Source organism: Eschrichtius robustus, chromosome 17 (genome assembly GCF_028021215.1).
Source record: "Eschrichtius robustus isolate mEscRob2 chromosome 17, mEscRob2.pri, whole genome shotgun sequence".
Taxonomy (NCBI): Eukaryota; Metazoa; Chordata; class Mammalia; order Artiodactyla; family Eschrichtiidae; genus Eschrichtius; species Eschrichtius robustus.
In genome coordinates, this window is record NC_090840.1 from 86406537 (window position 1) to 86425637 (window position 19101).

Sequence of the window (19101 nt, forward strand, 5' to 3'; positions counted from 1 at the left end):
GTTCTAGAGGCCTGGCTACTTGTCACCCTCAGTCCCACTGCGACCCCCATCTTCCAACCCAAACTCCGGGGTTGCTTCCTGAAAGGTTCCCTGAGGCCCTGCGAGGTGTGCACCACGGGAGGGCCCTGGGGCGGCAGCCCCCACCGCGCGGAGAAAATGAGCAGGCTTGAAGCAGGAGGTCGCTTTATTGAGAAGGCCAGTGGTCGGGTGGAGGTGGGAGATTGGAGGGGAAGGGAGAATGCAGTCCCGGGGTGGGGGAGGGGTGGGGGAGGGGTGGGCGCCAGCTGGCAGCATCACAGGTCCTGGGCGGACTGAGAGTTCCGCTTGTCCTAGGCACCGGTCTTGCGCAGCAGGATGCCCGGGCTGACGGCGGCCCCCGGCGGCCAGTGGCGGACCACGTGCCGGTACGACGTGGCCAGGCAGTCGAAGTAGTTAATGTTGAGCTTCCGGGCAATATGACGGCCGAGGTATTCCATTTGCTGTGTGAGCGGGTGGTGGTCAGCTCTTGCCCGAACAAGAGCTGCGCCGGAGGCGTCCCCTCCCCTTGGCCAGACCGCACCTCCAGCCCTGCCCGTCAGCCCCGGCGCCCTCTCCGCCGGCTCCCAGCTTGAGGGCCTGGGCCAGGACCCCGTTGTGTGCACTCTCCACCTGCGAAATGGCCCTATCTTAAGACCCTAAACAGTGGCTGGCGTCATGTTCAACCAAGGAGGGGAAGGGAGCGTGTCTGGGACCCCATGGTGGGCTGGGCGGGACCCACCTCGTAGCGCTCCGACAGCTGCACCAGCACCAGCGGCTCCAGCTTGTGGCCGCACAGAACCAGCTGGAAGAAGCACCTTCCATAGGCTGGCAAGGGGCAAGCCGCTCAGCCCCAGGTCTCTGGAGAGCCGGGGGCGGGGGCTCCGGGGGCGGGGGCTCCGGCCAGTTGTCCGCTCCACCCCTCTCCACATGGCTTCCCCTTCCCCTGCACGCCATCCCCCAGTCCGCGGCCCGCCCCGTGCGTCACCGTCGGAGCTGAGCGCCATGCGCACGTAGACCAGGTGCATGGGGCCCTGACACACGGTGCGGCCCTGGATGGAGAAGTGGTACACGCCGCGCACGTGGTTCAGCACCAGGCGGCGCCGCGGCAGCGACGAGATCATGAGCCACAGGCCCACGCCCACGCCGTAGGCTGGGAAGCCCCAAGTCTCCTGCTTCTGCACCTGTGGGCGCCGCGGGGACTTCCTGAGCCGCCGCGGGACCCGGGGGCGGGGCACCGAGTGGGGGTCCGCCCCCCAGGGTAGGGAGGCCGTGGGGGGCGGGCCCAGGAGCTCAGACCTCGCTCACAAGCCCGAAGCTGACGAGGAAGAAGCAGACGATGAAGAGCAGCGTCCCCTTCCACAGCGTGTCCAGGTAGTACTCGAGCACGAAGACTGGGGGCGGCGCGGCGGGGGCGCGTGAGGGTACCAGGCCCCTGCTCGCAGCCCGAGGTGGAAGTGCCAGGGCTTGGGCCCGGAACAGCCCGCCGCCCGCAGGGCCCGGGGCCGCCGTCCGGGCCCAGCCGGGGGTTCCAGCGCCCACGCAGGCCGCAGCCGGCCCGGCCCCGCCCCGTTCAGATTCCAGTCCCCGCCCCGCGTCCCCGCTCCGCCGGGTTCTGGTCCCCCCGCAACTGAGTGTCGCCCTCACCGTTGGGCTGCTGCTGCGTGAACGGGTAGAAACTGTTGTTCTTGAGGCGCTTGGCCAGGTTGCGCTCGGTGCAGAAGAGTCCTTGGGCCCAGAGCTGGAAGGGCTTGCTGCCGGAGGTCGCAGGCAGGCCTCTGAGCCGGCCCTTGGGGGCCTGGGTCGGGTACAGACCGTCAGTTGTGCGGCTCGTCCGTTGCCACTGCCCACTGCCCACAGCCACACTCATACCTGGGAGAATAAAGCCACACTCATACCTGGGAGAATAAAGCCCTCAGGGTTGCGGTCCAGGAAGGAGCAGTTCTCAGGCGAAGGCGGGGGAGCGACACCAAGTGGCGGTCTAGGCTGGGCTACGCTGGGTTCTAGAAGCTCTGGGCGGCGGGTTCTAGAAGGGACCGTCCTGTTATTATCCCTTCTCCAGGGAGTCGCCGGGCCCGGCCCTGCGGTGGGCGTGCACTTCCCCGCTAGGCCCCACCCCACTGGAGGCCCCCTGTACAGACTGGTGCACAGTCCTCACCTGAAGGGTGGGGTAGTGGGACATCCCAGGCCTGAGCTGGAGAGGAATCTGTAGGCAGGTGCCCCACCACGAGCCCCGTGGCTGAGCGTGGCCTCCCCTTCTCCATTGCCGCCTCTGCCCGGGTCGGAGCCTCATATACACTCACAGACAGCTCGCCTTACTGTCCCTGAGGGTGGAAAGCGCACACACACACACACACACACACACACACTCACTCACTCACTCACACTCACACTCAGTCCAAGATTTGAGCCCAGGATTGAGCAGGAAAGGCACGGCCACAGGCTGACTCAGGAGCCCTGGGGGGGCTGCCCCCAACGCCACAACACACAGGTTCTGGGTCAGTTCTAGCCCCAAGTAGTTCCCTCAGAGACAACCCCTAGCCTCTCACTGGGATCCCAAAGACCACACACGAGTTCCTAAAAATGTTTTATTGTAACAAAATGCTCAAACATCCAAAAATGGGAAAGGGGTCAGGGCAGGGCTGGCTGGCTGGAGCTGCCTAGCTGGGAGGGGGGGGGGGCAGGCTGGCGAGCAGCTGCTGCAAGCACCGCTGGACTTCCTCTGGGCCCCTGTAGGCCCGCTTCAGGCCCCGGGGAAGGCAGCGGCAGGACTCCAGGTTGAGGTACAGCAGACCTGGGCAGTTGCTGATCACAGAGCTGTGGGAGCAGTGCAGGCCATGGGAGGTTGAGCCACTGGCCCCAAGAAGACCCAGGCACAGCGTGGCTGAGCCAGTCTAAGGAGCCCTCTCTACCCTTGCACCGCAGCTGGCTCTGCCACCTACAGCCATCAAGGCCCAAGCCCAGTAGTACCCTTGGTGTCCCTAAGGCCAACCCCAAGCAGGGGCTGGGCCAGTATGGGCTCCGTCTTCAGACCCCTGGAGCTGGCAAGTCAGGCGGGACAGGGGATCAAGCCATACTGGCTCCAAGGACCTGGCGGGGGTGGGGATGCTGACCTGACCGTGCCTGGTGTGACCCGGGTGCCCCGGAGGTTGAGGGAGGACAGTGCCAGGTGCGAGCCCCCAGGGGTGCCTGAGAAGGCAGCTAAGGCCTGCTCCAGGTCCTTCTCACTGAAGCCCTGGCCACTCAAGTCCAGCTCCTGCAGAGTGTGGCACCACTTCTGCGTTAACAGAAGGCTGCCCTCCTTGGCTAGCGTCAGCCGGTCCGACGTGCCATGCAGGCCCAGGTGAAGCCACTCCAGCTCTGGAGGTGAGAGGAATGGGCACGAGCTGTGGGGTGGGCAAGAAGCCCCGCATCCCACCTGCCCAGCCACCACCCGGGGAGTGCTGACCCTGACATGGCAGATCATGCAGGCCAGCAGGTGTGATTCGAGCGCAGCCACGGAGATCCAGCAAGCGCAGGTGAGGGGAGCCGTGGAGCAGGCGGTCCAGGACCTCGTTGCTCACAAAGTTGCAGGTGGAGCTGGCGAGGCAGAGCTCCTCAAGGCGGGGGAAGCCTGGGCCGGGAGTCATCGCTCGCCCGGAAGGCTTGGGCAGCCACGTCAGGTTCAGCAGCCGCAGCACCTGGGAGCGAGGCCCAGGCTGCAGGTGGGGAGGGGGGTGACAGGTGGAAGAGGTGGGGCGGCAGGTACCTGCAGCTGGGGGCAGCCTTTCTGCAGGGCCTCGACGGGCAGCTGGAGGGGAGTGCTGTTGTGGTTGAGGCCAGTGTTCACCTCCAGGAGCTGGAGCTGCGGGCAGCAGCTGCCCTGGAGAGGTGGCGGAGAACACAGGGTCGGAGGCCTGGCAGTCCCTGGCTCGGCACCCAGCTCTGCTCCTGCCCATCCATGACCAACCTACCAGCAGTGCACCCAAGACGGCTGTCGTCTGGGAGCTGTAGGTCAGCCACAGCTTCCGCATTCGGGGCCCCGCCTCCTCCAAGAAGCTTACCACAGCCGTGGACTCCACCTGGAGACCCAGCACAGAGGCACCGGTCAACTCAGCCCAGGCTTCCTTGGGGCCCCTGGGGACTCCGGGGCTCACCATGGAGTGCTGTATGCCCAGGCTGTGGAGCTGGGGGCAGGCTTTGGCTAGCATGATCAGAGTGTCAGGGGTCACACCGTGGCAATCGGAAAGCTTGAGGAAGGTGAGCCGGGGACAGGACTCGCTAACCAGCTGTGGAAGACAGAGAGCCAGCTGGGGTTGGGGGAGGGCACGCTGTGGTCCACAAGGCAAAGAGACCAATGGCTGGTGCCAACCGCACTTTACTGCCTCAGCAATGGTCTCCTTTCTGGCCATGCCAGGCCTACCTGGGTGCTCCCACCTCTCACACCTCCCTGCTGGAAGACACGCCAGGAAAGGAGACCCAAGCAGGCATCTTCATGGGGCATCGTTGGGCCCCACGGTACCTGACCCACTCCTTGGAAGTACTGGGTAACCCCAGAGTGTCATGGCTGGCGTGCAGGGCAGCCTCGAGCTCTCACCTTCAATACAGGGTGTACCTGGGACTTCCAGTGGATGAGAGTCAGCCTCTGGAGCTGTGAGAACCTGGGCCGACAGCAGAGGCAGAGCTGCACAGTGTTCCCACGCTGCCCCTTCTGCCAGCCTTCTCCCCACCCATCACCTTCGTGCAGGGATGCAGCAGGGGGCCTGGGGCTTATCACACAACACACAAATGGAGTGAGGGGATAAGAAACAAATGGAACTGCTCACCGACTGGGCATAAGCCACTCCAGGGAAGCAAGGAGCTTCTTCTCAGTCTTGGTCCCACTCTTGGCGGGGCGGCCAGCCAGCGGGGGTGACAGGGTGAGAGTGTGCCAGAGCGCGGGCTGGGAGGCGGCCTCGTGCCAGCGGCGGCACACGCGTGCAGCCCTGGGAGAAAATCTCTGCTGAGGGGCCGGGCCATTTGTGGTCGATCGCTATGGGGTTTTCTAAGAGGAGGGACCTGCCCCCCGCCAACTCTCACAACGCTGCGGACCCCTCAGTTCAAAGTAGGGCCCCTGGGGTTCCAACTGGACGCCCTGAGAGACTGCGCTCTCTGGGACGCGTGTGTGGGCGCTCAGCCACCCGCTGAGTGCCTAAGAGGTCAGCCTGAGACCCGGCGCTGTATGCTATGGTCCTGGGGTACCTGCCAAGGAAGGGTATAGGCCCATCCGCCGCCACCAGCAGCCCGAAAATCTGCAGCAGGATTTCCAAGGGAATGCGGTCGCCCCAGCCCGGGTCGGGCTCCTGCTGCGGTGCGGGTGCGGGTGCGGGTGCGGTCCTGGGCTTGGCCTCGGCCTCAGCGGCGCGGGCCCCGCGGAGCCGCAGCAGCTGAGCACGGCGGGCGGCGCGCCTCTGCGCGCGGGGGCGGGCGGGCCCCGGGCCTGGCAACACCAGCAGCATGCTGTCCGACTGCAGCAGGTGGTAACCGGAGCCGCTCGGCGCCAGCCGATCCCACCACCAGTCCTCCGCCGAGCGGCTCCGCGCCCCGGCCAGCGGCAAGATCCGGACCCTTTGCCGGGCCCGCCGGCGGGCCCCAACCGGCGCCATAGCCACTCGCTGCGTTCCGAGTTCCGCCCAGGGAGAGCGGAAAAGGCGGCTCCTGTGGCGGAAGGGGTGGGGCCGGCGGAGGCGCGGCTTGCCTCGGGGGGCGGGGTCAGGGCCACGGGCAGGCCCTCCCGGCCCCCGAACACCCCACTCGATTTCCGGAGCGGGATATCAGGCGCTGGGGCGCGCCGGCGGGTGGTTTCTCCGAGTCCCGGCGGGTGAGTTGGAGTCCTCGCTCCCTCTCGGCTGCGTTTTCCGGCCCCACCGGTTCTGGGCTGGAGCCTCGATCCTGGGCCGGAGGCGGCGCCCTCGAAGTGTGGCGGGACGGCCGGTCGCCAGGTCAGGGAGCGCGCGGGTTCAGGACCGGGAGGCGCAGGCACCCCAGAGCACCGGTCGGCTCTCCGCCCCCCCGCTGACGCAGCGAGGGGCGGTGCCCGCCGCGGCCACACCCCCAGCCCCGACTTGGCTTCGCTGTCCGGGGTCTCGCAGAAGCCGCAGAGGTGTGCTTGGCGCCTGAGAGGTGGACCTGTCCAGGAGTCCTTGTCCCGTATCCGTGGGGGTGAGTGCTCTGGCGGCCTCGGTGACTCACACCCGAAGATCATCTCTCTCTTTCGTCATCCTTCCCTGGGCTTCGGCGCCTTCTTGCTTCCCTGCTTGCCGGCCTTTGCTGTGTCGTGATCCCGGCACACGCTGCCGGTGTGCTTGGTCCCTTCTCCTCCCCATCCCCCACCCCCGGCATCCCCCCAGCTTCCCTGGTCTTGGCCGTCTGGTCCTCTCCTGACAATGGTTCTGTGTCTCTCCCTTGTAATTCTGCATGCATGTCTCTTTCCTTCAAGTTAGATGAAGTCTTCAGTTCCCGGAGGAGCTGAAGCGTCTTTTTTGGACCTAGGTGGGGAAAGAAGAGTTGGCTGTGACCTTTGCCCTGTCTTGGAGGCTCCAGCCTTGGGCTAAATGGCAGCACCCCCGCTGGGCCGTCTGGTGCTGACCCACGTGCTGGTAGCCCTCTTTGGCATGGGCTCATGGGCTACCATCAATGGGATCTGGGTGGAGCTGCCTGTGGTGGTGAAAGACCTCCCCGAGGGTGAGTCGATGTGGTCAGGGGGCGAGGCTGCGTGCTGGGGAGGTGGGCTGCAGCTGCTCTCTGGTCCTGCGCATCCTGCCCCTGACACGGCTGCCTCCTTTTTTCCCTTGCAGGTTGGAGTCTCCCCTCCTACCTCTCTGTGCTTGTGGCGTTGGGGAACCTGGGTCTGCTGGTGGTGACCCTGTGGAGGCGGCTGGCCCCGGACAAGGGCGAGCGGGCCCCCATCCAAGTGGTGCAGGCGCTGAGCGTGGTGGGCACGGCCCTGTTGGCCCCTCTGTGGCCCCACGTGGCGACAGTGGCGGGGCAGGAGCACTCCGTGGCCTTCCTTGCTCTCTCCTTCGTGCTGGCGCTGGCCTGTTGTGCTTCGAATGTCACTTTCCTGCCCTTCCTGAGCCGCTTGCCGCCTTCCTTCTTGCGGTCCTTCTTCCTGGGTCAGGGCCTCAGTGCCCTGCTGCCCTGTGTGCTGGCCCTAGTGCAGGGTGTGGGTCGCCTCGAGTGCCCACCAACCCCCACCAATGGCACTCCTGGGCCCCCCATTGACTTCCCAGAGCGTTTTCCTGCCAGCACTTTTTTTGGAGTCTTGTCCGCCTTATTAGTCGTTTCAGCTGCCGCCTTTCAGGGTCTTCTGGTGCTATTGCCGTCACCACCGTCTGTACCTACAGGAGGCCCAGGGCCTGGCCTGCAGGTGGGAGCCCCAGGAGTGGAGGAAGAGGAAGAGGCCTCACCCCTGCAGGAGTCTTCCAGCAAGGCGGCAGGCACCACCCGCAGCCCAGAACCTGTGGCCCATCGGCTGCTCTCCACCCGTGGTGTCTGCCTGCTGGGCCTGCTGGCCGTCACCAACGCTCTGACCAATGGCGTGTTGCCTGCTGTGCAGAGCTATTCCTGCTTGCCCTATGGGCGCCCAGCCTACCACTTGGCTGTGGTGCTGGGCAGTGCCGCCAATCCCCTCGCCTGCTTCCTGGCCATGGGTGTTCTATGCAGGTATATGCAGGCAGCCCAGGCCACTCAGGGTGGGACTTAGGGGTGAGAGCCTGGGCCTGGCTCAGGCCTGGCTCAGAGCCTGGGCCTGAGCCCTGAGTTTTTGCTCACCCCTGGCAGGTCCCTGGCAGGGCTGGGCAGTCTCTCCTTGCTGGGCATGCTCTTTGGGGCCTACTTGATGGCGCTGGCAATCCTGAGCCCCTGCCCACCTCTGGTGGGCACCTCTGCAGGGGTGGTCCTTGTGGTAAGTATGTCGGGGGACAGTGAAGCAAAGAGGGTGGCAGTAGGGAAGGGGTTCGCCCTAGAGCAGGGGCATCTCACGCTCAGCCTGCTACCGTGTCCACCTTCCCAGGTGGTGTCGTGGGTTCTGTGTCTCGGCGTGTTCTCATACGTGAAGGTGGCTTCCAGCTCCCTGCTGCATGGGGGCGGCCAGCAGTCGTTGCTGGCAGCTGGCGTGGCCATCCAGGTGGGCTCTCTGCTCGGCGCCATGGCCATGTTCCCTCCCACCAGCATCTACCATGTGTTCCGCAGCGGGAAGGACTGTGTGGACCCCTGTGGCCCCTAAGCCTGAGCAGGTGGGGACTCCTCTCCACTCCACTTGTCTTCAGGTTGGGGTTGCCACAGTGCCTGCGTGCCCACAGCCCAGGGAGGCCCACTCCACAAGCAGCTTGCTCACGGATGCCTGCGTACTCCACCGGAGAACCTGGCACTGCGGGCCAGGGTTGGGACCACAGAGCAGGCTCGGAGCCAGGGCTCGGCTGGGGATGTGGATTTGGCCCAGGCCCAGGGCCTGTGTGGGATTTGTACAATAAAGCATGTTTATTCCATGAGTTGGAGCTAATCCCAGGAACAACTCTTGCTGTGTAGGTAGACCTCCTCTGAGCTAGAGCGGTAGCCTGACCTGTTCAGCAGGGGCCTGCCCCACTCCCTGGGGCACTCTCACAGATCCTGGGGGTCATGGAACCTGCTCCTAAACACAGATACACATACAGAACTGCCCGGAGGGAGGGTGAAGGCCAGCCCCCGGGGCCTGGAGTGTAGGCCAAGGACCCACACAGGCTACGGCAGTCAGAGGTGGTGTGGTGGGCCGAGCCAGCCAGGCACGAGGGTCAGGCCGCAGGGGCTGCCGCGTAGTCGCTGCCTTTGTGGCCTGGGTGTGACACACTTACCCGCTGCTTTATGGGAGGATCCTACCGGGGGGATTTGTGCCAGGGGCTTGTTGCCAGGTCCTGGCACAGAAAGGGCTCAGCGAATGGGACTTAGAAGAGACTGGGGTGTGAGGGTCCAGCCAATCTTGGGATTCTTCTGCCCAAGGACGTGGTCCCCTCCTCCAAACCACCAGCCTCGTTTGTAGCGCCAGTGATCAAACCTGCAAAGGCCCCAAACCCTTTAGTCACACAGACGCGACAGTGGCTGCCTTCTCCTGGGGCTGCTGGCAGATGGCCCTGGCTCTGAGCAGCCCATGCTCTGTCCCCACCCTGGGACAGCAGTCCAGGCCTTTGCTTGTTGGTGTCTGCAGGGAGCTCAGCACCAAACACAGGCTGTCCTGGACCGGGGGCCCCCACGCACGGGGCTGCTGGGGACTGGAGTGCGCCCGAGCCAGGAGGGCCGGGAGGGTCTGAGGGGATTCAGACGGAGGCTGCCGCGGGGCCGGGGCCTGGGCTTCTGCCGCCTCCTCTGTGCCTCCTGGGCAGGTGGGGAGCAGAGGCCTGGGGGGGACACAGGCTCCCCGGGGGGCAGGACACCTGAGCCGTGAGCCGGTGTGTCTGGCGTGGTACTGAGAGCCCATCCTCACAGACAAGGTGCCCTGCTTCCACAGGGGGCCCTGCAGCCCCCAGGGGCCGGGCCTGGGCAGTGGTCGGAGCGGCTCCTGCCCTGCTGGCCAGCCCTCTCCGGATGCCCTTTCTAAGCTTCTGAAGGCGGCTGTCCTTGATTCGGGCTGCGCGGAGGCTTCTCAAGGTCTTCCTCCCCGGCCTGGTCCTGCCCGGACGGCTGAGCTGAGGGACTTCCTGGCGGGAGGGAGAGATCCCCCGGCCTTGACCCGCCATCAGGCATGTGGTGGGACCAGGCTCCCACGTGGCCCAGACACAGCCCAGCCCTTAAAGCAGAAGGCCACCGCCCTCCAGGGTGCTAACCACCCGGGCCCCTGACCTGATAGGGCTGGGGAGGGGGCGCCGGCAGGCGGGTGTGAGCTGTGGAAGCCACCCCTGGAGAGTCGGAGGGGGGAGGCCGAGGGCGTGACGGGGGTGGTGCGGCCCCCGGCCTCCGCCTGCCCTCCCCTTGCCTCTGACACTGCGCTCACCCCGCCCCTGCCTACCCTGGGGCCGGAGGCTGGGGGAGCCTCCTCCCAGTTCCTTCCTGCCTCCCCTCACGCTGGGCGTCTGTGGAACCTCCCTGCCAGCGTGCGTCTGCGCCACGTGTGCCAGGCGCCAGGGCCCCGGGAAGCAAGGCACAGTCTCCCGAGGCAGGTGGGTGGCCTTGAGCCCCGGAGGCCAGGACTGCAGGGGTGGCTTGAGGGATCCCCTGCCCTTTGGCATCTCCAGGGCATCCGGTCAGCTCCCCGAAGGGAACAAGGCGGGAGCCCAAACAACCAGGGGAGGAAGACGCCTCGGGGCCACGTCCTGGAGAGCCGCTCGGCACACCCGCTCGGCACACCCTTCCCGTCCGGGCGTCCAGGCGTGCGGCCAGTGGCCGGGAAGCAGGGCGGCCCACCACGCCAGCCCCTCAGAGCTGAGCGTCCCCCCAGGGCCCTATCCGGGCACCCACGCCTCCAGCTGGACGGCAGGTGGCCAGCCGCTCAACCTCACAGCCCTGCCCAGAGGGTCTCTCAGGCCCAGGGCAGTGAGGAACTTGAAGGAGACCCCAGAAGGGAGGCGGTGTCCAAGGCAGGACCGAAGGCACCGTCCCCTGTGTGAGAACAGAGCTGAGCCACGGGCCCTCTGTGATCTGTGGCTCAGGTTCTCTCGAAACCAGAGAAGAGCCAGCCAGGGTGTGCCCTACCACACCAGCCCCTCCGCGGGTGTGCGGCCGCTCCCCCAAGACGAGCCAGCCAGGGTGTGCCCTACCACACCAGCCTCTCCGCGGGTGTGCGGCCACTCCCCCAAGGCGGAGAGGGGCGAGGCTCACCGGCTCTGGTTGAGCAGGTAGAGGTGGGGCCTTCACCTTCCTTCAGTCCTGGGTTCGTCAGCCCACCGGGGTCCCTAGGCAGGTGTGGGTTGCGACGCGGGCATGAGTGTGACAACACCTGGGTGAGGGGAAGGTCACACCCCTCATCTGCGCCAGCTCAGAGGCCCACTGCCTGACTTGGGGACAAGGGATGAGTCCTTTCAGGGGCTCCCTCCCCTCCATGGATTCAGAGGGACCTCCTCGCTTCCGTGGGGAATGGGGCCAGTGGATGGGAGTGTGGGAGTGACTGGGCCTCTGGTGAGGGAGCGGGTGCAGGTCATCAGCAATTCCCGAATCGGCCACTCTTGGACCAGGCCCACGCTGTCTTGGGGTGCTGCCCACCTCAGTGGGGCCACGTGCTCTCCACTGCACTTTGCAGGGGCTCAGAGGCCCCTGTCGTTCTAGTGGGCTGTCAGTCCCAGGCCCCTGCCTTCCACCCTTTGGCTGGGTGGGTGCCCCGGCTAATCCAGCTGTGGTGCCCATCCTCCTGCCCGTGGTGATGGAACTGGGAGCCCTGGCCCTGTGGAGCAAGTCAGGATCCAATAGAGATTTGTCTCGGCGGTGTCAGTCATCCCAAGAGCTATAAAAAATACCCAAACTACTCAGGGTGCACACCAGAGAATGAAGGCATCCCAGAGGCAAGCAGAGCGAGGGGTGGAGAGAGGCAGAACTCCGAGAGCATTCTGGGATCTCCTGGATCCAGCTGTACCCGAAACTAAACCCCTTGGACTTGCAAGTTATGTGGGCCCACAGTTTCTTGCTTAAGTTGAGTTGGTTCTTGTCTGTCACAGCTGCAGGCGTTGTGAAATCCTCTTTCGTCTCCTCTCTGAAGCATTTAGGACTGTTCAGACTTTGCACGCACAGCACTGGTTAATCTTTCCTTGCCTGGGGGAGAGTCGGTCATTCTCTTGGAGACTCTCCCTGTCGTACTCCCCATGACCCTTCCGTCTCCCAGGCCCCCACCTCCAGCTCCTGAGCAGGGTGCTTCCCTGACCCACTTCCAACCTGCGTAGAAGAGTCTCCTGGACGTCTGACCCTCTCAGAAAACCTCAAGCCAGGCCAGTGGGGGAAGAAGGCAGGACCTTCCTCAGCAGGACCACCCAGGAGGAGGTAGGTTTCTGTCTGCGTAACTGTATGAGCTAAATGAAAGGCAGGTGGCAAACCAGCCTGGAAATTCCCCTCGTTTTGCAAGAGAGGCAGGAAAGCCGAGCTCTTTAGAAAGCAGATTGCAAAAGATTCCCTACCTGATCCCTCGTTGACACCCCCGAGCCAGCCCTTGATACTCCCTTTGAAAAACATTCTGTGGACAGCACCCTCTGAGAGCGCTGAGCCGGAGCACTGAGCCAGTACGTGTTGTGGCCAGGAGACCAGGGCGCCAATTCTCTAAAGGCAAGTCGTGGGGAAGGCAGCTCCGCAGCGCCCCCCCGCTACCCCACCCCCACGCTGACTTAAGCCAGAGGGATGCGAAGAGATGCTGAGGCCAGGGTGCTCGGGCTCCAGGGCCAGTTAGCACGCGGCCTTGAACATCCAGAGAGGAAAAGCAGGCAGATCCACAAACGAAGGTGTCTGCTCCCTATTGCACTGCAGGTCCTGGCGAGGGTAATTAGGCAGGAAGAAGAAATAAAAGGCATCCAGATTGGAAAAGAAGTAAAACTATCTCTATTCTCAGATGATGTGATTTTTTTTTTAACTGATTTTCTTTTTCTTTTTTTTATATTTATTTATTTATTTGGCTGCGCCGGGTCTTAGTTGTGGCACGCGAACTCTTAGTTGCGGCACATGGGATCTAGTTCCCTGACCAGGGATCGAACCTGGGCCCCCTGCATTGGGAGGGCGGAGTCTTAGGCACTGAACCACCAGGGAAGTCCCTCAGATGACACAATTCTATGTTTAGAAACTCATAAGGAGGGACTTCCCCAGTGGCGCAGTGGTTAAGACTCCGCACGCCCAGTGCAGGGGACCCAGGTTCGATCCCTGGTCAAGGAACGAGATCCCACACTCACACCACAACTAAGAGTTTGCATGCCACAACTAAGGAGCCCATGTGCCGCAACTAAGGAGCCTGCTTGCCTCAACTAAGACCCAGCAGAACCAAATAAATAAATAAATAAATAAATGTTTTAAAAAAGGAAAGAAAGAAACTCATAAGAAATCCACAAAAAACTATCAGGACTAAAAACTTCAATCAAATTTTGCAGATTACAACATCGATATACAGAAATCAGTTGTATCTTTATATACTAGAAGCAAAAAATCTGAAAATGAAATTAAGAAAAAATTTTCATTTACAATAGCATCGAAAGAATAAAATACTTAGAAATAAGTTTAACAAAAGAAAAGCAAGCCTTTTACATGGAAAACTACAAAACTGTTGAAAAAAATTAAAGATGCGAGTAAATATTCATGGATCAGAAGACTTAGGTTGTTAACGTGGCAGAACTCTGTGCACTGATCCAGAGATTCAAGTGATGCCTATCAAATTCCAGCTGGCCTTTTGCAAAAGCTTAACAAACGAATCCTAATATTCATAACAAAATGCAGGAGACCCAGAATAGCCAAAACAATCCTTTTTTTTTTTTGACCACCCTGCTTGTGGGATCTTAGTTCCCCAACGAGGGATTGAACCCGGGCCCTCGGCAGTGAAAGCGCTGAGTCCTAACCACTGGACCGCCAGTTCCCCAAAACAATCTTTAAAAAGAATAAAATTGGCTACAAAGCTACAGTAATCAAGACAGACACATAGATCAGTGGAACAGAATAGAGAGCCCAGAAATAAACCCACACACTTATGGTCAATTAATCTACAACAAAAGAGGTGAGAATATACAAAGGGGAAAAGACAGCCTCTTCAATACATGGTGTTGGGAAAACTGGACAGCTACATGCATAAGAATCACACTGGACTACTTCCTCACACCATATACAAAAATAAACTAAAAATGGATTAAAGACTTACATGTAAGACCTGAAGCCATAAATCTCCTAGAAGAAAACATTGGCAGTACGCTCTTTGTCATCAGTCTTAGCAATTTTTTTTTTTTTTTTGGCTATGTCTCCTCAGGCAAGAGAAACAAGAGCAAAAATAAATAAATGGGACTACATCAACCTAAAAAGTTGTTGCACTTTTACTTGATAGTAAAGGAAACTATCAACAAAATGAAAAAGCAGCCTATTGAATGGAAGAAGATATGTGCAAAGGTTATATCCAACAAGGGATTAATATCCAAAATATTCAAAGAACTCATATGATGCAACCTCAGGAAAACAAACAACCCAGTTAAAAAAATGGGTAGGGGCTTCCCTGGTGGCGCAGTGATTGAGAATCTGCCTGCCAATTCAGGGGACGCGGGTTCGAGCCCTGGTCTGGGAAGAGCCCACATGCCGCGGAGCAACTGGGCCCATGAGCCACAACTACTGAGCCTGTGCGTCTGGAGCCTGTGCTCCGCAACAGGAGAGGCCGCGATAGTGAGAGGCCCGCGCACCGCAATGAATAGTGGCCCCCGCTCGCCGCAACTAGAGAAAGCCCTCACACAGAAACGAAGACCCAACACAGCCAAAATAAATAAATAAATAAATTTATTTTAAAAAATGGGTAGAAGACCTAAATAGACATTTTTCTAAAGAAGACATACATCCAGCCAGCAGGAGCGTGAAAAGATGCTCAGCATCATTAATCATAAGAGAAATGCAAATCAAAACCACAATGAGATAGCACCTCACACCTGTCAGAATGGCTATCATAAAAAGGCAACAAATAAGTGTTGGTGAGGATGTGGAGAAAAGCAAATCCTCGTGCACTGTTGGTGGGAATGTAGATTGGTTCAGCCACTATGGGAAACAGTATGCAGGTTCCTCAAAAAATTAAAATAGAGCTACCATATGATCCAGCAATTTCACTTCTGAGTATTTGTCTGAAAAAAAACAACACTAATTAGAAAAGATATATGCACCCCTATGTTTATTGCAGCATTATTTATGGTAGCCAAGATATGGAAACAACCTATTGGCAGATGAATGGATAAAGAAGATGTGCTACATATATACAATGGAGTATTACTCAGCCATAGAAGAGAATGAAATCTTGCCATTTGTGACAACATGGATGGATTTTTTTTTTTTTTTTTTGGCTGTGTTGGGTCTTCGTTGCTGCGTGCGGGCTTTCTCTAGTTGCGGCGAGCGGGGGCTACTCTTCATTGCAGTGCGTGGGCTTATTGTGGTGGCTCCTCTTGTTGTGGGGCACGGGCTCTAGGTGCATGGGCTTCAGTAGTTGCAGCACGCGGACTCAGTAGTTGCGGCACATGGGCCCTGGAGGGCACGGGCTTCAGTGGTTGTGGCACATGGGCTCAGTAGTTGTGGCTTGTGGCCTCTAGAACGAGGCTCAACAGTTGTGGCTCATGGGCTTAGTTGCTCCGCGGCATGTGGGATCTTCCCGGACCAGGGCTCGAACCCGTGTCCCTTGCATTGGCAGGCGGATTCTTAACCACTGTGTCACCAGGGAAGTCCCGACTTTTTTTTGTTTGTTTTTAGATTTTATTATTTTGGGCTGTGTTGGGTCTTAATTGCGGCACGCGGGATCTTCGTTGAGGCATGTGAGATCTTTTGTTGCGGCATGCAGGCTTCTCTCTAGTTGTGGCGTGCGGGTTTTCTCTCTCTAGTTGTGGCGCATGGGGTCCAGGGAGCATGGGCTCTCTAGTTGAGGCGGGCAAGCTCAGTAATTGTGGCACGCGGGCTTAGTTGCCCCGCGGCATGTGGGATCTTAGTTCCCTGACCAGGGATCGAACCCACGTCCCCTGCATTGCAAGGTGGATTCCTTACCACTGGACCACCAGGGAAGTCCCAACATGGATGGACTTAGAGGTTATTATGCTGAGTGGAATAAGTCAGACAGTGAAAGACAAATACTGTGCGATTTCACTTATATGTGGAATAAAAAGCAAAACAAATGAACAAACATATCGAAGCAGAAACAGACTCATAGATGCAGAGAACAAACTGGTGGTGGCCAGAGAGGAGAGGCGTGGGGGATGAGTGAAATAGGTGAGGGAGATTAACAGGTACAAACGTCCAGTTACAAAATAAATGAGTCACAGGTATGAAATATACAGTGTTGGGAATATAGTCAATAATATTGTAATAACTTTGTGTGGTGATGAAACGGAGCACGACCCTATGGTCCTTGCCCCCTATGTCCTCAGCCTGCCTTTTGTCTGTGGAAAAACTTTAGCCAAAGAATAAGTTTAATCAGAGAGAAGTGAGAAAATGCAGAAAAAAAGGAAACAGTCAAAGGAGACCAAATAATAATAGTTTAGTCATTAAGCAGAGTCAAATTTCTTTAGTTCCTTCTCAAGGGCTATAGATCATATTCTGAGCCGTATCCTGTGAGCTGTCTTGTTGATACTGAAACCCCCGCCAGGTGGAAGAAGTTAACTGCATGATGACCAGGCTGTAGCCATGACAGAAGCTGCCGCAATTCCAAGAACTGGCCTCAAAGAAAAGGGAACAAACAGACCCTGGAACTGAAGATTAACTGTACTTAAAACAATCAAGATGATGCTGGTCAGACCACCAAAGACTAATTTCAAGATGACTGTCAGAGTTGACTGTGCTGTTTCTACACGTAGCCCCCTCCGTCTGTCTATAAAAGCTCTTGCCCCCGATTGTGGGGGGCGGGGGCAGTTGGCCTTTGGACAGGTGTCACCCCCCCACCAGTTGCTGGCATCCAAAATAAAGAAACTTTCCTTTCCACAACGTTGCCTCTTTATTGGCTTTTGAGCAGGGTGCAGCTGGACCCCACTTTCGGTTACAGTGACCGATGGTAACTAGACTTATCTTGGGGATCATTTTGTAATGTATAGAAATACTGAATCACTATGTTGTTCACCTGGAACTAACCTAGTGTTGTAGGTCAATTATACATCAAAAACAAACTCATAGGAAAAGATCAGATTTGTGGTCACCAGAGGCAAGGGGTGGGGGGAGGGGGAATTGGATGAAGGTGGTCAAAAGGTACAAACTTCCAGTTATAAGTACTAGGGATGTAATGTACAACATGATTAATATAATTAACTGCTGAATGTTATATATGAAAGTTGTTAAGGGTAAATCCTAAGAGTTCTCAGTATAAGGAAAAAAACTTTTTTTCCTTTTTTAGTTTGTATCTATGTGAGATGATGGATGTTCAATAAACGTAGTGCGGTCATCATTTCACGTTGTATGAGAGTCTAATCATTATGCTGCACTCCTTACACTTACACAGTGCAAACATCAATTACATCTCTACAAAACCGGAAGAAAAGAAGAGCATTTGCTTTCAAAGCATATATGTATGTATGATAATATAAAAATATGTGGTCATATATTTCATATAATATATAGAGATGCAATAAAATATTAAACGCACTAAAAAAAAAAAAAAAGAATAAAGTTGGAGGAATCTCTCACAGTTCCCAATTACAAAACTTATCACAAAGCTACGCTAATTGAGGCAAGGTGGTGCTGGATGTTCAAGACACATGGATCGATGGAATAGAATCACGGGTTCAGGATGAAACTCTTACATTTATGGTTAATGGATTTTTGGCAAGGTGCCAAGACAATTCAATGTTGAAGGAATAATCTTTTATACAACTGAATATCCACATGCAAAAGAATGATGTTTGACCCCTACATCACACCATATACAAAAATTAACTCAAAAGTGGATCATAGACAAATTTAAGAGTTAAAACTATGAAATTCTTGGAAGAAAACGTAGGATTAAATCTTAACAATCTAAAAACATAAGCAACAAAAGGAAAATTAGGTAAATTGGACTTTATCAAAGTTAAAGACTTCTGTGCTTCAAAGGACATTATCAGGAAACTGAAAGGACAATCCATGGAATGGGGGAAAATGTTTGCAAATCATCTATCTGATAAGGGACTTGTATCCAGAATATATAAAGCACTCTTACAGCTTTACAATAAAGTGACAAATAACCCAATTAAAAATGGGCAAAATATTGAGTAGACATTTTGTAACCGAGCAGGACCCTACGGGATCTTCTTGGAACAGACCCCCGCCACACACACACTCATGTCCTCTGCCTGCCTCTTGTCTGTAGAAAAACTTCAGCCTCCTAATCCTTCCCTGAGTTCTAAAGAGTAAATTTAATCAGAGAAGTGATAAAATGCAGAAAGAAAGGAAAACAGTCAAGCAAGACAATAATAGTTTAGCCATTAAAGTCAAGGACCTTTAGTTCCTCCTCAAGGGCTAGAGAGACTATTCTGAGCCATGTCCTTGAGCTGATCTGCAGATGCTGAAACCCACACCAACTGGAAGAAGTTAACTGTCTGCTGCCCACAAGCCCGTAGACCTCAGACCGGTTGGAACCAGAAAGTTGATGATGTTGACTCCCGGTTACCTCACCACCAGCCAATCAGGAGAATGTCCACAGCTGACCAGTCACCGCACAACCCTGTCCCTCACCCTGTTTTTAAAAACCTTTCCCTGAAAACCTTTGGGGAGTTTGGGCCTTTTAAGCACTAGCTGCCTGGACTCTTTGCTTGGCGCCTGCATGAACTCTTTGTCTAAGTTTTTTAAAAATTGGTTTTACTGGGGACTTCCCTGGCAGTCCAGTGGTTGAGACTCTGCGCTTCCGATGCAGGGGGTGTGGGTTCGATCCCTGGTCAGGGAACTAAGATTGCATGTGCCACACAGCCAAAAACATTCTTTTAATTTGTTTTACTATCTTTGCATGTCACAGAAACAACCAATTTTTTTTGTCAGTTGCATCATTCTTATTTTGACCCTCATCAGACCTCTTACATTTGAAAATGTTAGGTAGTAAATTAGCCACACCCACTGAGTCTCTCATCTTTTGTTTCACCTGAGGCTCTGCCATCAGCCACAGGAGGGAGACTGAGCCTTCAATGGAGGATAGCCCCAGAGTCCCTGAGAAAAGGTTGGGACCATGTCCTTCAAACTATTGACCTATCTGAGGATGGACATTCGGATGACATTTGGATACCTCGAGGTGGGTTCCCCATTTCCAGCCTCTCATGGAGAAGAAGCCCATGCCTTGGACTGCTCACCCCAAACCCAGCTAACCAGAAACTGATAAGACAGCATGAGCAGGTGAGGGAAATGCTTCCGTGGTCATTTGCCTGAACACCATTGATGTTGTTTCAATGCTCTGTTTCCTGGTATTAAAAAAACAAAAATTCAGGGGCTTCCCTGGTGGCGCAGTGGTTGAGAATCTGC

The 19101-nt window shown here is 57.1% G+C and overlaps 3 protein-coding genes across 5 annotated transcripts; 1 reads left to right on the forward strand and 2 right to left on the reverse strand.

The window, feature by feature from the left end:
- Positions 1-215: 215 nt before the first annotated feature.
- Positions 216-2279, reverse strand: TMEM249 (transmembrane protein 249). The gene is made up of 7 exons (XM_068525503.1): positions 2174-2279; positions 1914-1996; positions 1663-1813; positions 1315-1409; positions 1004-1199; positions 758-843; positions 216-479 (listed from the first exon to the last, which is right to left on the reverse strand). The coding sequence occupies exons 1-7, from the start codon at positions 2277-2279 to the stop codon at positions 330-332; spliced, it is 867 nt and encodes a 288-aa protein (XP_068381604.1). The 3' UTR covers positions 216-329.
- Positions 2280-2589: 310 nt separating this feature from the next.
- On the reverse strand, positions 2590-6022 carry FBXL6 (F-box and leucine rich repeat protein 6). Of its 2 annotated transcripts, XM_068526165.1 has the most exons (9): positions 5236-6022; positions 4821-4979; positions 4592-4655; positions 4152-4283; positions 3969-4076; positions 3764-3877; positions 3464-3695; positions 3129-3375; positions 2590-2832 (listed from the first exon to the last, which is right to left on the reverse strand). In XM_068526165.1, exons 1-9 carry the CDS (start codon positions 5637-5639, stop codon positions 2676-2678), a joined length of 1617 nt encoding a protein of 538 aa, XP_068382266.1. In that variant the 5' UTR covers positions 5640-6022; the 3' UTR covers positions 2590-2675. The 2 variants fall into 2 exon arrangements, with proteins under 2 accessions (XP_068382266.1, XP_068382267.1); XM_068526166.1 differs by lacking the exon at positions 4152-4283.
- SLC52A2 (solute carrier family 52 member 2) lies at positions 5763-16643 on the forward strand. 2 transcript variants are annotated; one of them, XR_011070829.1, is made up of 6 exons: positions 5763-6195; positions 6526-6717; positions 6831-7698; positions 7816-7939; positions 11816-11970; positions 16274-16643. XR_011070829.1 is itself a non-coding variant. In XM_068526184.1 (6 exons), exons 3-6 carry the CDS (start codon positions 6588-6590, stop codon positions 8258-8260), a joined length of 1335 nt encoding a protein of 444 aa, XP_068382285.1. In that variant the 5' UTR covers positions 5838-5854; positions 6126-6195; positions 6526-6587; the 3' UTR covers positions 8261-8525. The 2 variants fall into 2 exon arrangements, 1 of the variants encoding a protein (XP_068382285.1); XM_068526184.1 differs by lacking the exons at positions 11816-11970; positions 16274-16643 and adding an exon at positions 8048-8525 and having other exon boundaries at positions 5838-5854; positions 6126-6195.
- Positions 16644-19101: the final 2458 nt, after the last annotated feature.

Excerpts from the sequence above, each read along its gene's own strand:
- TMEM249 (XM_068525503.1), bottom strand. The coding sequence starts at position 2,279 with ATGGAGAAGGGGAGGCCACGCTCAGCCACGGGGCTCGTGGTGGGGCAC. Across the intron at positions 1,814-1,913 it reads TGAGGGCTTTATTCTCCCAG|GCCCCCAAGGGCCGGCTCAG; the intron begins GTATGAGTGTGG and ends TACCCGACCCAG. Across the intron at positions 844-1,003 it reads CATGGCGCTCAGCTCCGACG|CCTATGGAAGGTGCTTCTTC; the intron begins GTGACGCACGGG and ends GCCCCTTGCCAG.
- FBXL6 (XM_068526165.1), bottom strand. The coding sequence starts at position 5,639 with ATGGCGCCGGTTGGGGCCCGCCGGCGGGCCCGGCAAAGGGTCCGGATC. Across the intron at positions 4,980-5,235 it reads CCTATACCCTTCCTTGGCAG|GGCTGCACGCGTGTGCCGCC; the intron begins GTACCCCAGGAC and ends ATTTTCTCCCAG. Across the intron at positions 3,696-3,763 it reads AAGGCTGCCCCCAGCTGCAG|GTGCTGCGGCTGCTGAACCT; the intron begins GTACCTGCCGCC and ends CCTCGCTCCCAG.
- SLC52A2 (XM_068526184.1), top strand. The coding sequence starts at position 6,588 with ATGGCAGCACCCCCGCTGGGCCGTCTGGTGCTGACCCACGTGCTGGTA. Across the intron at positions 6,718-6,830 it reads GGTGAAAGACCTCCCCGAGG|GTTGGAGTCTCCCCTCCTAC; the intron begins GTGAGTCGATGT and ends TTTCCCTTGCAG. Across the intron at positions 7,940-8,047 it reads CTGCAGGGGTGGTCCTTGTG|GTGGTGTCGTGGGTTCTGTG; the intron begins GTAAGTATGTCG and ends CCACCTTCCCAG.